This window comes from Pelodiscus sinensis, chromosome 5 (assembly GCF_052426305.1).
Source record: "Pelodiscus sinensis isolate ZL-2025 chromosome 5, ASM5242630v1, whole genome shotgun sequence".
NCBI lineage: Eukaryota > Metazoa > Chordata > Testudines > Trionychidae > Pelodiscus > Pelodiscus sinensis.
In genome coordinates this window covers 64,744,837-64,759,301 of record NC_143056.1, presented here as the reverse complement: position 1 = coordinate 64,759,301, position 14,465 = coordinate 64,744,837, and the positions used below count along the sequence as shown (strand labels likewise).

General features: G+C 47.6%; 1 protein-coding gene across 4 annotated transcripts in view; it reads right to left on the bottom strand.

The window, feature by feature from the left end:
• Window positions 1–13,240, bottom strand: part of MAPKBP1 (mitogen-activated protein kinase binding protein 1) — a 128,144-nt gene extending 114,904 nt beyond the window's left edge. For 3 of the 4 annotated variants that reach the window (XM_075927191.2, XM_075927192.2, XM_075927193.2), the window contains exons 1-3: window positions 12,740–13,239; window positions 12,352–12,447; window positions 11,319–11,665 (exon numbers count right to left, since the gene is read on the bottom strand). In XM_075927191.2, the coding sequence (XP_075783306.2) occupies window positions 11,319–11,435 (117 nt within the window). In that variant the 5' untranslated portion in view covers window positions 11,436–11,665; window positions 12,352–12,447; window positions 12,740–13,239. Of the gene's footprint in view, window positions 1–11,318; window positions 11,666–12,351; window positions 12,448–12,739 lie in introns of all 4 variants that reach the window. The other variant, XM_075927194.2, reaches the window with a different exon arrangement.
• Window positions 13,241–14,465: the final 1,225 nt, after the last annotated feature.

Genomic DNA, 14,465 nt, shown 5'->3' with positions numbered 1-14,465 from the left:
GATGCTTAACTTTGTGCAGTGCAAGTAGCTGCATTGACTTTAATGGGATTACTCACAATGCATCAAGTCACACATGTGTAAAGCCTTGCAGGATCCAGGCTTAAAAGACCACTGCTAACCCTGAAGCAGAAAAAAACTCCGGTCATCTGAAGAAGTGGGCTGTGCCCACAAAAGCCCATGATACCATCTACGTGTTTCGTTAGTCTATGAAGTGCTACCAAACCATTTGTAGTTTAAGTTTATTCTGTACAGACTAACTCGGCTACCCGCTGAAGCTCCTGAGGCAGAGCCACTGGAGGTAGCAGCCCCAGGCATGCTGGGACAGATAAGTCTCTCCTGATGGCAGGTGCCAACTACAGATGTTCTAACCCCGGAGCACCCATGGAAAAAACATAGTGGGTTCTCAGCACTCACCGGCAGAGCCCTGCAACTCTGCGGATGTAAATGCAGATATCCGCAGCTCATTTCTATGGATACAGACAGGGATGCGCATACAAAATTGTGTGTCCATGCAAGGCTCTACCCACTGTCAGCCCTGTGGATCAGCTCTTCCCCCTCCTGTGGCCCAACATATTTGGGTCTTCCCTTCCTTCCCAGCACCTTCCACTTTCCATGAGGGAGGCCCTGAGGAGGAGGGAGAAGAGTGGAGAAAGGAAGAGGTGAGGGAGAAGGGTTGGGGGGGGGGGGGAGAAACAGGAGGAAAGAGGCAGGGGAGGGGCAGGGCATGGGGGTTGCAGGGAATCAAGCACTCCTGGGAACTAGGCGCCTCTGCCACTGGCCACTAGCGTTTTTCCATCATGTTAATTAATTAGGCTTGGTGATGGTGTTAAATGCACTGCTGTGTCCACAATTGGAAATTTTTACCAAATGATCCCTACTATAAACAAAACTTGAGACAGTTGGCCCCTTCCCCTATTCATCTTCATCAAGTGCCAACTTCAAAGGCTTCAGGGAACACTGAAATGCTAACACTATTCTGCACAGGAAATCTAGGAAGCCAGCACTTTAGCACAGCCACTTGCAAAGCTGGCTGCCCTCTGCTCCTCCAGCCCCAGAGCGAAGAGGAGTTTTTGGAAGGGTTGGGAGGTATTGTTCACCACAGTGTCTAATCAAAACCAAATTCAAGGAGAGGTTCCTCTTATTCATCACAGAGCTCCAGCAAATGGTTTGGTCTCAGACTGAACTCATTCTGACAAGTGGTTCTTTAATTGAAAACACGCACATGTGCCGGTTATCACAATATTAGTTAATGTGAATAGACTTCCATGATAAACCCAAATTTCAGCCTCTTACTTCCAGAGGGCAGAAGCTTCTTGGCAGAAATGTCTCGAGTCCTCTGCTGCCAGAAAAGAATTTGGGGGGAAGGTTTCAGAATAATCTTACAGGGAGATTAGGAAGATCATTGTTTTCTTAATATAAAAATAGTTGTCATGCTTGCAAAAGACATACCTTTTATTACAGCTAGAATGCCAAATGTCAAACTCCACTAAGCTAGAAATTTCATATTGGTTTGCTACCATGCTGGCCTCATAGCATTTTGAGGAACATGTGGGATGGATTTTTAGAGCTCCTAGCCTAGAAATGCTGCATCAAGAGCAGTCTATAGCCCTGTCCACACCACTATTTCCTGTTAAAACTTCCCTTTTCTGCTGAGGTCACAGCAAAATTACAAGGCTGACAGTAACACGGTTCCTGGGAATACTTCTGCCACTCCCCTCTCATTGATATGCTCCTTGATATACTTAATATTGCTCAAGAGAGTCAGCTCATTTAGGGCTCCCTAATGGTTAATATCAGCAAATCAGGGTGGGAATTTGGGTTTTTTAAACATCAGTGACCTCAAAGAGAAAGGACGGTGGTTAAGGCAATAGATTTGGAGTCTGGAAATCTGGATTTAATTCCCAGTTCTGCCACAGACTTCCTAAAGGACCATGGACCTTAAAGTATCTTGGTGTCCAAGTGGGGCTCACAATTCTGCCTTGTCTACTCAGAGCATACCTTTTTAGACAGGAACCATCTTTTACTATGTGTCCAATCCATACGTCTCAGCAAAATGGGGCCCTGAACTCAGCTGGGGTCCCTGGGGTGGTACTGTTATGCAAAGGATAATATTAATGAAGCTTTAGAGAGCTGTGTAAGCTAGAACGCTTCTCTCATTAACAGAAAGTGGTCTGATTAAAAAAAAAAAAAAAAAAACACCACACCTTTACCTCATCCACCTTGTCTTGCCAATATCCTGGGACCAAGAGAGCTATTACACCATTGCATGCAATTAATGAAGCTTTGTCTACACTAGCACTGGACTGGGAGGAGGGGGGGAGCGCGGAATCGCTCACTGGTGCACAGCAAAGCTCCACCAGTTGTACCAATGGCAGGTGTGTTGACAGACCTTCAGCATTTTTACTCTTAAGTAGGGCTGTCAAACGATTAAAAAATTTAATTGTAATTAATCGTTCATGCTTCCTCTTTGAAACGCTATAGACACGCTTCAACAGGGCAGCACTGCATGGAGCCTGGGATCAGTTGGAGTCCCCAGCTGACCCCAGGCTCCATGCAGCGCTGCCCCGTTGAAATACCTCCATAGCATTTCAAAGGGGCAGCACTTCAGGAGTTGGGGATCAGCTGGGTCCAGCTCCATCTGATCCACAGCTCTGCTTGCGCTGCTCCTTTGAAGCGCTGCAGCGGCACATCAACGGGGCAGCACAGCATTAAAGCCTGTGATTAATGCGTTTTAAAGTATTAACGTGTTTATCCTGTCCTGCGTTAATCGCAGGCGTTAAGGTAGGGCAATTGACAGCCCTGCTCTTAAACTGTCCAGAGGTGCTTAAGGCAAGGTTTGGCCCTACGGTTGCCTCTAAGCTGCCTGGTGGCACAGCCTCACAGTTCCTTAAAGAGCCCCACCCAGACAGGGTCTCCGGGCTCCGCACACAGAGTTGTCTGGCTGGGGGAGGGGCACTTCTTCCTCAGCAACAGCAGCAGCTCCCTGCTGAGGACAGAGCCAGTCATCTACTGTCTGATTTACCTACCTCCTAGGTGGCTTCCAACATCCTCCAGTCTTCCTGCAAAGCTACCGAGCAAGTCCTCGAATAGGAATTGCTGCTGTGGCTGAGGGAGAAGCACCCCTCCCCCAGCCAGGCAGCTCTGTGCAGGGAGCCCCTGGCTGGGCAGGGCTCATTCAGTTGCAGGCCGTGCTGCCACAGGGCTTAGAGGGAACCTTGTTCGGCACGGAGGTAACGGCGTTTCCGAGCCCTGTCTCCAGATGATCCCACTGCTGTTCTCACAAGTGCTAGTGTAACAGTGGGAGATTTGCTAAGCCACGCTGCAGCAGGATGCGTGCCAGCCTTGCTCGAGTTCTCCTCGTTTTGAATGCCTGGGGACAGAACTCAATGAGCAGAGGGAGTTTCAGTGATCAGTGCTTTGCAGAAAGACTGGAGGACTTCAGAAGCCACATAGGAGGTAGATGAATCAGGGTCAATGAAAGCGTGATGAGGATGGCAGGACCATCCAGCAGGAACACAGATGCTGCTGGACCAGAGAGTCCTGGGAGCCCAGCAGTGGGGAGTGGAGCCGGAAGCCCAGTGGCCCCAGAGCAACAAAGCGGTGGAGCCCTGGTGGTCATGCAAAGCACCGATTGCCAGAACCTCACTCTGCTCATGGAGTTCTACCCCCAGACATGGCCTGTTCTTCTCACTTTAAATGATGAGAACTCCACCGACCGAGGCTAACATGAATCCTGAGAGAGCACAGAATCCATCGGCAGAGGGGACAATACTGACCTCTCCTGGCCTGGCAAACTCTCTCCCTTGGGACCGGGCAGGTCCCGAACTAGGGAGGTCCAACCTGTAGTGCAATCAGGGTGTCATTCTGCTAATTACTATAAAACACATGGCAACCCTGCCCCAAAGACCAAGAACACTGGCTACATTTCAACAGCTGTAGAATCAGTTTCAAGTGGGATAGCCGCTTAGCTCAACTCCCAACCTCTGGCTCCAGAAACAGCTTGGCCCAAAACTAGTGCAGTCTCGTTCTACTCCAGTGCAGTCACTGCTCCATGATACAACAGGGCTGCATCTACACTATGACCAACAGCCATGTATGACAAAGGGTGTCAAATGCGAGTGACCAAGGCCACCTCTCCTACAGTTGGCCTTGAACAGAACAGTCTCACTTTCTGAGCAGGTCTCTTGCAAAACTGAAGGTTCTGATCTCTTTGAAAGTTGTTCGTGTCCCAGTTGGACACCAGCCGAGGAAGTCAGGGGCTGTATTTTACATCCCAGGCTCATTTTCATAGCACAGAAACTACAATTAAGGCCTGGTTGGCTCCAATCAATTACTCTGGTGAGCACTACGATTCAGTCCAACAGCCAACACAGCAGCTGGGTAATGGGCATGAAGCAGAATTTGTCTAAGTCTCACAAGCAAGGGCATATTTCCAAGTTCCACACTCTCTCCCGATGCCATTTGACTAACATAAGGGAGCTAGACAATCATACACAATACATGGTGCAACTGCTGTAAGAGATCAGCCAAGCAAGACGCATGTGAGTGCCCAGGGTGTATAGCAGCCATTAAAACCCACAGAGCAGATGGCCTTGTTTGTGTAGGTTACTCACACTCTCTGCACCTCACATGTTAACATGCCATCTCTTCCTTCCCCTTGCAAGAGGCCCAAGGGCCCTACTGACCTACCTCCCAGGGCAAAGGCAGAATATTGCAGGGAAAGGCCAACATGGAGAGCATGTGCCCAGTTACAGAAGAGTAACCATATCCTAGCAACACCATCACTGTCATGCAGGAAGAGCTACATAGCTATTTTCCCAGAGCCAAAGTACGACATCTTTTCCATATCCATGCAGAATCTATTTGAAAGCGCTGAGATCCTGCGACTCCGCTTGAAGTTAATGGGAGTTGCAGATGCTCAGCATCTCTAGAATCAGGCTTATTCTATCTGTAACAATATGCAAGCCTGTACTCCCGTCTTGTATCTTCCTTGCTTTATGAACAGAAAGCGACTGGTGCTAGAGTTCCCTAGCAAAGAAACATGACTGTTAATTAACCTGGCTCTCCCCCTTATATGTTGTGTTTGGCTTTCAACCATCTGAGAATTCCAAGATGACATAACAGGTTGCATGGAGAGGGGAGGGAAGGATAGAAGAAACGTGGGTGTAAAAATGTTAACACAATGAGCATATGGGTTTTAATACCTAAAGGAGGCTGCAGGGCCTGTAGATGAAGACCCAGCCTGGAAGTCAGGAAACCTGGGGGCTATTCCTGTTTTTCTGTTGATCTGCTCTGTGGCCACAGGCAAGACACAAAATCCCAGTTTCCGCATCTGTGAGGTGGGGGCAGTGATCCCTACTCACCTTTCTACAGTACTTGAGAGCTACAGATGTGCCATTATGAGAGTTAGCAAAGAACGACAAAGAATTGCCACATGCCACTCTCCCAGGAGACCCCGGCTTTAGAAGCAGCTGTCTATGTTCAGTGGATCTTCCATTCTAGATACAGATATCACATCACCCTGACATCTACATGAAAAAATTAAATTTTGGAGCAAGCAACCCTTGAGAATCCGGATATGTTCTATTACTGTTTTTGGAAGCAGTCAACAAGCAGGGGTCCCAGAGTTGGACTCACCCACATCCTCCCTGGCCAATCTGGACCAGGATTTCAGCAACGTCACCCTCACCTTCCTGAAGCACAGACTAGAACCTAGTTTCCAAGCCTCCACTTCATTCCATCCATACAACATTCCTGAAGCATCTGCACAGCCAATGGCAGGGAAGAGAAGCTACAGATGGTGACAGAATGCAATGCAGAGAGCTCCTTTCAGGAACTGGAAACATAACCTCCGGGCATACTTTAACCTCCGGGATTTTTCTGTCACTGTAGGAAACCCAGTTCACCAAGCAGCAATACTTAGATCAACAGAGGAATACCCTCTCTCTATCAAGGGAACTGCAATTACATCAGAGGTTAGGTCAGCTTAACTACAGCACTAGAGCGAATTTTTCACGTCCCTGAGCAATGTCTTTAGGCCAATCTAAATTTTAGATCTAGACTTAGGCTTGGAGTCCCTCCCAATGCCTGCCAGGAACAAGAGTTCAAGATTGTCTCTTGCAAGACATAATGCCACCCACAGAGTCGCTGGAGACCAACTCCAACATGCAACTTCAGGGCTAAGCTGGCTAATATGTCTGCATCGTAAACAGGAGATCTTTGGTTCAAATCCCAGAGGTGCCTGACCCTGCACTGTCTCTTCGTAGCACCCAACTTCCCTTCTAAAATACTGCAGGATCAAGGCTGTGTCTCAGGATAGAGTATAGAGACAGACTGTGCTGCTGTTTTAACAACCTTTAAGACCCAAGTACAAGTTCAACCACCATGGACCCAAGTACAAGTTCAACCACCAGGCCCAATCCTCAGCCTGTCAGCTGAAACTTTTAATCAGGGTGCCAAAAGCAGGGGAAGTTTCGTGGCCGTCCCCCCACTAAAACAGAGGTGGCCAAACTGTGGTTTGCGAACCCCACACAGCTTTTTTATCTTTACAGTGCGTCTCACAAGCTCCACCCCATACCACCCAATTCTCCACCTACCAGGCCACGGAGATGGGAGTTCAGGATCTCTCCCTTACTGCAGGATGGTGAGATAGGAGTTTCTGTGCAAGAAGAGAGGGGCCATTGGGATTCAGTCCTACCCCAGCTGGAGCTCAGGGCCTATGCAGGAGCAGGGCTGAAGCTCCAAGCACTGGTCCCCGGAAGGGGTGACCCAGCTTTTCATCTTCTGAAGATTGTTGTATTTGGCTCAGAGGGTCAGTAAGTTTGGATGCTCCTGCGCCAGAACCTGGACTAAAACCTACACACTTATTTCAGATTACTGTTGGCTGGCCAGTAAAGACTTGCAGTCACTAAATTCAATAACCTAGGGTGTGTCTATATTGCACCATAACTCAAAATAAGATATGCAATTTGAGCTACGTAAATTGCATAATTTATTTCAATGCTATTTCAAAATAGTTTATTTCACCATTAGGCACTATCTATACAGCGCCAAATTTCAAAATAAAGCGCTATTCTGAAACATCCCTTACTCCTTGAGGAATGACGTTTACAGGGATGTTGGAAAAGCGAGCCTGAAATAACGGGTTTGCTGTGAAGACATGGGAGAGCTATTTCGGGATACTCCGATGTCCCGAAATAGCATTGCAGGGTAGAGATGAATTGGTACATATCCTAGGTCTGTGCTTTTTAATCTCAAAAAAGGAACTCAACGAAGAGGCCTAAAATGGAAGTTGTGGGGGGAAGGGGAAAATTGGGGGGGGAGGGGCTTAAAAGTAGAGAGAGTCAAAAAAAAGGTACACTTCATGATGGACAAATGAGGGTTTGGTATTTTGTTTTCAGAATTTGTTATTGATGCTGCTGTTTTGTTTTGTTTTTGTTTATAGTTTTGCAAAAAATCTGCATCCCGTTTTTCAACCAGCTCTGCTTGTAAGAGTTTTCTGTTGGTTTATAACTACTTTAAAAAAAATAGACATATAAGAAATATCAAATGTTCCCTGTTTCTATGAGAAGCCTCCTTGGCAGACCACAGTACCACAACTTCCTCCTTACAGAAAAGGCAGAGGAGCTACAGATGTAACAAAGAAATATTCTCTCTCACATGTTTGTCAGGCACTTGAGTTTTAAAAATTATCAAGTTCCTTGTGTTTTATTAACATTCTTTTCTAACAGATCAGATTTTGCTTGACTTAGTACTTATGATTTAATAATCCCAATAGTTCACTAGCTGTTCATAGAATTGTCCACAAAAACCAGCACAGACAAATGCATAATGTAAGGAGAGTGAATGCAACCTTTCAAGACATCCCCCCTCCCCACAAACCTCATACACACACATCTTTCAGGCATTCAAAACAAGGTCACAAATCCAGTTTTTCCTCTTTATGCATCTCCCCTTGAACACACTGCACGTTGTTCACATCCCTCCTGCAAACAGTGTATTTGAGCTTGCTCCCACTCCTCCTTTCAGAGCAAGACACTGTCCAGCAGAGCAGTCCTTTCACAGCCAGCCCACTTTCAGCACAGGATTATATGCCTGTGCCACAGGAGCCAGATGGCACAGCACTTCTCCTCCTCCCCTGACCTATTCAGACCCTCTAATCATCTTCCAAAGCCTTGGCAACAAAGAAGGTCCCACACCAGCCTGAAAGGCCTCTCACACATTCCTAGCGACCCTTAGCTGATGGCATTGGCCTCCCTTCGTCAGGCAGATCACAGCCCAGGCAAATCCAAGTGGCTCTGTTTGCTGCACATTTTAACCGATCTGAAAGCAAGCTGCTGGAAGTGACATGGGCTTGAAGAGAGATGTGGAGCTGAAGGGGTCTCACTTTTCCCGTACACCACAGCCTATCAGAGATATTAGTTGGTGGCCCTTTCATGGGACCATGAGCATTTTCATGGCAGGTTCATGAACTCCCCTGGAATGGTCCCTTCTGCAGCACCCAGGTCGCAGCCCTTCTTACAGCTTCTCAAGAACTTCTTATGAGGTGCTGGCTGCACATTTCCCTGAACCTCCTGCTCTATGCACACCCAATCCCTGAACCCCCCACCCCACTCATGAGACTTCCTCACCATTCATCACTGTAGTATGAGGAAGCTGGATAAAGGGGTGCTCTATCACTGTGGGCCTGTTTCCATTTCCTTGACAATCTGTGTCTCCAGGCAGCTCCCCTCTGGGCAGCATCCACTGACTCCTTGGATCCCTTTGAGGAGCAGAGGGCGCTGTCAGGGACTCTGCTTCATATCCCCCTCCGGATTCCCCATTATTAGCCTTTGACCTCACTCTTTTGTTGTGCCCAAAAATTTGTAGTAGCCAAGGCTCAGTGGTTCCACTCTCTTATCCAAGAGGGACAGACCTCCGCCCACCCACCCTAGTACAACTAATAGTACACCTAGTGCAGAAAGTGTGGTCTCTTCTGCTCTGACATACGCATACAGCATTCACCAGAAAGAAATGGCAAATTACAGCCATATGCCACCACAGTCTGGGGCTTTGCAACAATGCACATGATCACCTGACAGGTAAGCCTTTGCATACCGACAATTTCCAGACTGCCCAACATACAAGTGCAGAGAGTTCACCCTCTCCTGGGAGCAAACGTTCCTGTTCTCGAGAGGAACTCCCTGGAGAGTGAGCAAACAAGGGATCTATTCAGGAACTGCATGTTTACCACCATCATTCAATGGCAGTGGATTTACAGTGGTGCCTCCCTGCAGAAGCAAGGTGCCGCATACAGCTTTATGGCGCTAGAAGCTGCTTGTCACCTCAAGAAGGCATAAGAGCACACACGTGACAAGGGAAGGCATCCCCAGTGACATACACAGGAAAGCATTTCCTATTGGACCTCCAATAAGGGGCCACATCCTGTTTCCCTGTTGCAGCATCCTACTGAAGTCAGGCAAAGGAGATTAAAGACTGAGCAAAAAGTCAGAGTACTGATACCAGAGGGCAGGCACACCTAAGCCATTTTCCCAGTGCACTAATGTGTAGCATTTCAAGATAGCAAATTGCTTCCACCCATCTTCTCCCCAGAATAAGGACAGAGAGAGAGGAGATGCCATAAGAAGCAGCCCCTATGGCCTCACACAGTTGTTACTCTGTATCTCACTGATCTAGTGCATTGATGCACTTGTTAATAAAATACAAACACCTAATTTAATGGTGTGGGATGAATCTGTCACTCCCTGCAGGGATCAGACAACCTGCAGCGCACGTGCACGGGCAGAAGCACTTCCCAGTACTCAGCTCAGAAGCATACAACGGAGCTCGTCTGAAAGACACACTTTGGGGAAAGGGCTAGAATGGTACAAGAGCCAAGGCCAGGGGTTTACCTAGCAGCTGTTTCCAGCTCTGAAAAGGTGCAAGCAGTGTTCAGCTGAGCCTGGATACCTCTTCCGTTTACTGAAACTGAACCCAATGCTCCTGGTGTGATACAGCATACGTGTCCTTTTTTATGGTTTGAAAGGTTAGCAGTGGATGCAGACCAGCCAAAAACTCCTCATCTGCAGTCAAGTTGTACTGAATGCAGCACGTACACCTTATACACAAAGAGAACTTTCCCCCAAATAATGTAGAGGAAGCAGAGTTCTGTTTATCCTATAGGGACGGGGGAGAGACAGGTATTAAATCAGAGTTGGGCATATTGGTATTCAGAAGCTAGCCAGAGAAAGCCCAATCCTGAGCCACAGTTTTAAAAGCAGGATTTCACATTGGGGCAAACATGACAGAGACAGAACATTTAAACTAATTTATTTCACTTGCCTTTTTGCTTCTGTGGCTACATGTTTTAAATTATAACTTTTAAACAAGCAATATGATGACACCTTTCATCCAACAAATGCCACATTCATTAGTGATGTTTCACAAGGAAGAGGAATAATTGACCTTATTTCATAGATAGAGAAGCTGAGGCATGTGGAACTTAAGTGATTTGTCCAAGGCCATGCACCAATCAGTGGCAGAGTCAGAAATAAACATCAGTCCCTTGACTCATAGTCCCCTGCCCCAGCCAATTCACAATACCTCCCAGCCTGGTTTCTTCTTGAGTTTGACCATGCAATTAAGTTGTCATCCTCTTTTTACTGCAACAGTCAAATCCAAAGAAATGTTTCTGTCATGAATTAAGCCTCCTGGCTTCACTGACACCAGGAGGAGGATGGGTTAAGAGGAAAAATTCCTTCCCCTTCATCCTTTGTTCATAAACTAAAACATTCCTGAAAACTATTCTTGCCACTTTTGTTAGTTATGAAAACCACACAAAATAGGGAGAGTTAGTTCAAGGGCTCTCACACTTCTCTGGAACATGCACCACTGCTGAGTAGAGAATAATTTTATGGACATCTCTTTTCCAATCTGCCATCTTACAAACCATCCCCTGCCATTCGCAATCACATTGAGGCATCTACAGCAATTCCTTGTGGATTTATAATACTTATGAAACAAGGCGGGATCAGGCAGCTCTCTGTGTATGACCAGCAAATGCCCACAAAGGGCACAAGGAACTACTGGACCCTTTCAACATTCTCCTCAAAGAAACATTCTGATCAGAACTTATTCTGCAGCTGCTACCTCAGTTACATTCAATCTGTGCAAATACAGAGTTTCCATGAGGTTAAGAGACACAGTTAAGACCCTGTTTAATATAAAACAAAGTTATGCTGTAATTGCACTAGGGGGATATGGTCATTGTAGGCCAGGTGTCCCAATAGGTCATGTTTTTAGCACAGACAGGCCCTTAGGAAACAACCTCACTCTCTCACCTTATTGCTGATGTCCTCTCGCTTGTTCCTCGGCTTGCTCCTTCTCAGTTTAATGGACGGAGAGCGAAGCAGGTTTTTTATCCTGCTTGTTATCGTCGATCCTTCAACAGACATCATAGCTAGGTGAAGGGGGAGTATCACTCCACTCCAAAACAAGTGTCAGTGAATCAGCCCAGCTTTGTGGACAGCACACACAGGAGCTCACGGCCACCTTACAGTCCTTCACATGTCTCTCACTAACTCGGTTTTCTGGGGATGCCCCACTCTGCTTCACCAGAACTCGTGAGCTTCTGGGCCAAGGGGTTGGAGTATATTTTCCGATTTCTCCTTTGCAGACCACTTATATCCTTAAAAAACAAAAACAAGAATGCATGGGTCAAAAAGCCATTCCCAATAGACTGTACGTTCATATTGCTAAGGAACACAGAGTGAAAAGCAGATAACGTACAAGTCTTTCTCGCTTCAGGGGGTAGCTGAGTTAGTCTGTGCAGGATAAACTTAAAAAACAGCAAATTGTCTGGTAGCACTTTATAGACTAACAAAACATGCAGATGGTTCTGTCTGAATGGGGTATCATTCATTCATGGTGGCAAATAAGTTTGGTTAAAGTTGCAAATGACATTTTTGCATTTTATTAGCCATTTACAAATCTAGAGAGACATAATTTTGATGCACTTGACCAGAGAAATTTCAGGACTTAACTTCTAAACACTGATACTTTAATCCTCCAGCTGGGTCCAGGCAAGCAGCCCCTGCAACTTGCATGGAGCAGCCCATTACTGTCAGCAAGAGTTCATGCAAACATATACAATTGCACAATCAGGGCCACTTCATGTTCTGTGGGTTTATAAGGTGCAAAGCACAATGTCAATGTTTAAGTAACTAAACACAAATACAAAATATAAGTCACCTTAAGGTACCAAGAGTAAACAAGAGACAGACTGCTGTCTCTTTAAGGTGCCTGTAAATTTAGCTCTGCTTTTTAATATACTGTATGTCATCTAAATATAAAGTCATACAATATTACACGCACCTATTTATAAAGAAGATCAGCAAGGAACTGTGACCGCTGGCAAGGATTATCGCTCTCTCAGGCCAAACCTTCTACACCTTCACCCAAGCCACCGAACTGGGGAGAAGAGAAATCAAGTCAGGTTTCTAAATGAAGTAGTTTGCACCAAAATATCCTCCTTGCTTTCATACAAGGTGGGGGGGAAACGGGGGGAAGGAGGTGAAAGAATGTTACAGTCAGCAAGATCGCGAGCCCTTTCAGAGAGTATTGCCCACTCGTTTAGCAGCAAGCAGATTGTGGAGACGGGAGGGGGGATTAGATTTGTTTTAGTTAAACCAAAACACCACCCCCCTCCCCCAAAAAAAGAACTTTTCCGGCAGGCGGCTGCCCGGCCCGATTGCTATTTTACCTTGGTGCAGGAGGAGCGGTGTCTGCGGCGCGGAGCGGGGGGCAGCTAGGAAGTGCGATTAGCAGGGATTTATCCGAGGCTCTGTCCATCCAGCCAACCTTCCCTGCAAGAGACCCCAGATCCGAAGCCAGCGTCCTACTGCCGCTGCGGGTGTCACGGGCAGGGGAGCCAGCCCCCGGCTGCAGCGAGAGGCAGGAATCTGTCCCCACTTCGGGGAGGTTTTTAAGAGTGCGGGAGGAGAAAAGCGGGGAGGGGAGGAGGCTCCGCCGGTAGGTGCCCCGCAGCCTGTCACGGGGCTGACACTGCCCCGAGCCCGGGCTGGCTCCAGGGCTTGCGCGCTCAGCTGTTTCCGCTCGCGAGTTCCAGGCTGGCTCCCGCGGCCGCCCCTGCCGGCGCGGATCGGCTGCGCCCGGCTGCTGCAGCCCCAGCGCTCACACACGCAGCCCCAGCCAGGCGGCTTCCCGGGGCGACGGTGGCTCAGGCGGATCAAAACGCGAAACTGAAGGACTCAAAAAAAAGCGAGAGAGGGCGCGAGAGGCTGAAACTGCCGGGGGGGGGGGGGCGACAGGGAGACTCCGCAACAGCGAAGCCCGCCGGAGCGGAGATTGGCGGGCAGTAGAGCGGGGGCGGGAGCAGGCGGGCGAGCAGGCCGGGATTGGCAGAGGCGCGAGCGGGTTCGTGCCCGAAGGGAGGCGCCATCTGAACTTCTCCCTCTGGGGGGGCCTGATGCCTCTGTCGGCCACGGCCCGGCTCTGCTCTGGGCTCTGGAGGGCAGCGGGCTCCCGCCTTTTTAAGCACAAGAGACCGTTTTGAATTTGTCAGTCCAGGACCTACCTCAAAGGCAAATATCCCTGCTCCCCACCTTCGCTGAGGCTGCACCCGCCTCCCTCTGTGAGATGGGGCATAGGGCAGGGGGCAGAGTAACATCATGCAGGACAATGTAGCACTTTAAAGACTAACAAGATGGTTTATTAGATGATGAGCTTTCATGGGCCAGACCCACTTCCTCAGATCAAATAGTGGAAGAAAATAGTCACAACCATATATACCAAAGGATACAATTAAAAAAATGAACAAATATGAAAAGGACAAATCACATTGCAGAACAGGAGGGGGATGCAGGGGGGGGGGGAGGAAGGAAGGTAAGTGTCTGTGAATTGCTGATATTAAAGGTAGGGAGAGTGGGATGTTTGTGAGTTAATGGTATTACAGGTGATAATTGGGGAAACTGTCTTGGTAATGGGTGAGAAAGTTCAAATTCTTGTTAAGTCCTTGTTGGCAAGTGTCGAATTTTAACATGAATGACAGTTCAGAGGATTCCCTTTCAAGTGCAGATGTAAAAGGTCTTTGTAGCAGAATGCAGGTGGCTAAGTCATTGAGAGAGTGTCCTTTCTGGTTAAAGTGGCAAGAAACTGTTTTCTCTTTGTGATCTTGTCTGATATCTGTTTTGTGGGCATTAATCCTTTGGCGAAGTGTCTGAGATGTTTGTCCAATGTACATAGCAGACGGACACTTTCGGCACATGATAGCATAGATTATATTTCTGGATGCGCAGGAATATGTGTTCTTGATCTTATAACTCACTTGGTTAGGTCCAATAATGGTATCAGCAGAATGAATATGTGGACAAAGCTGGCAACGGGGTTTATTGCAAGGGAAGGTACCAGGGTTGGTATTAGTGTGGTATGTCCTGTGGTGGTTGGTAAGAATCATCTTGAGGTTAGGT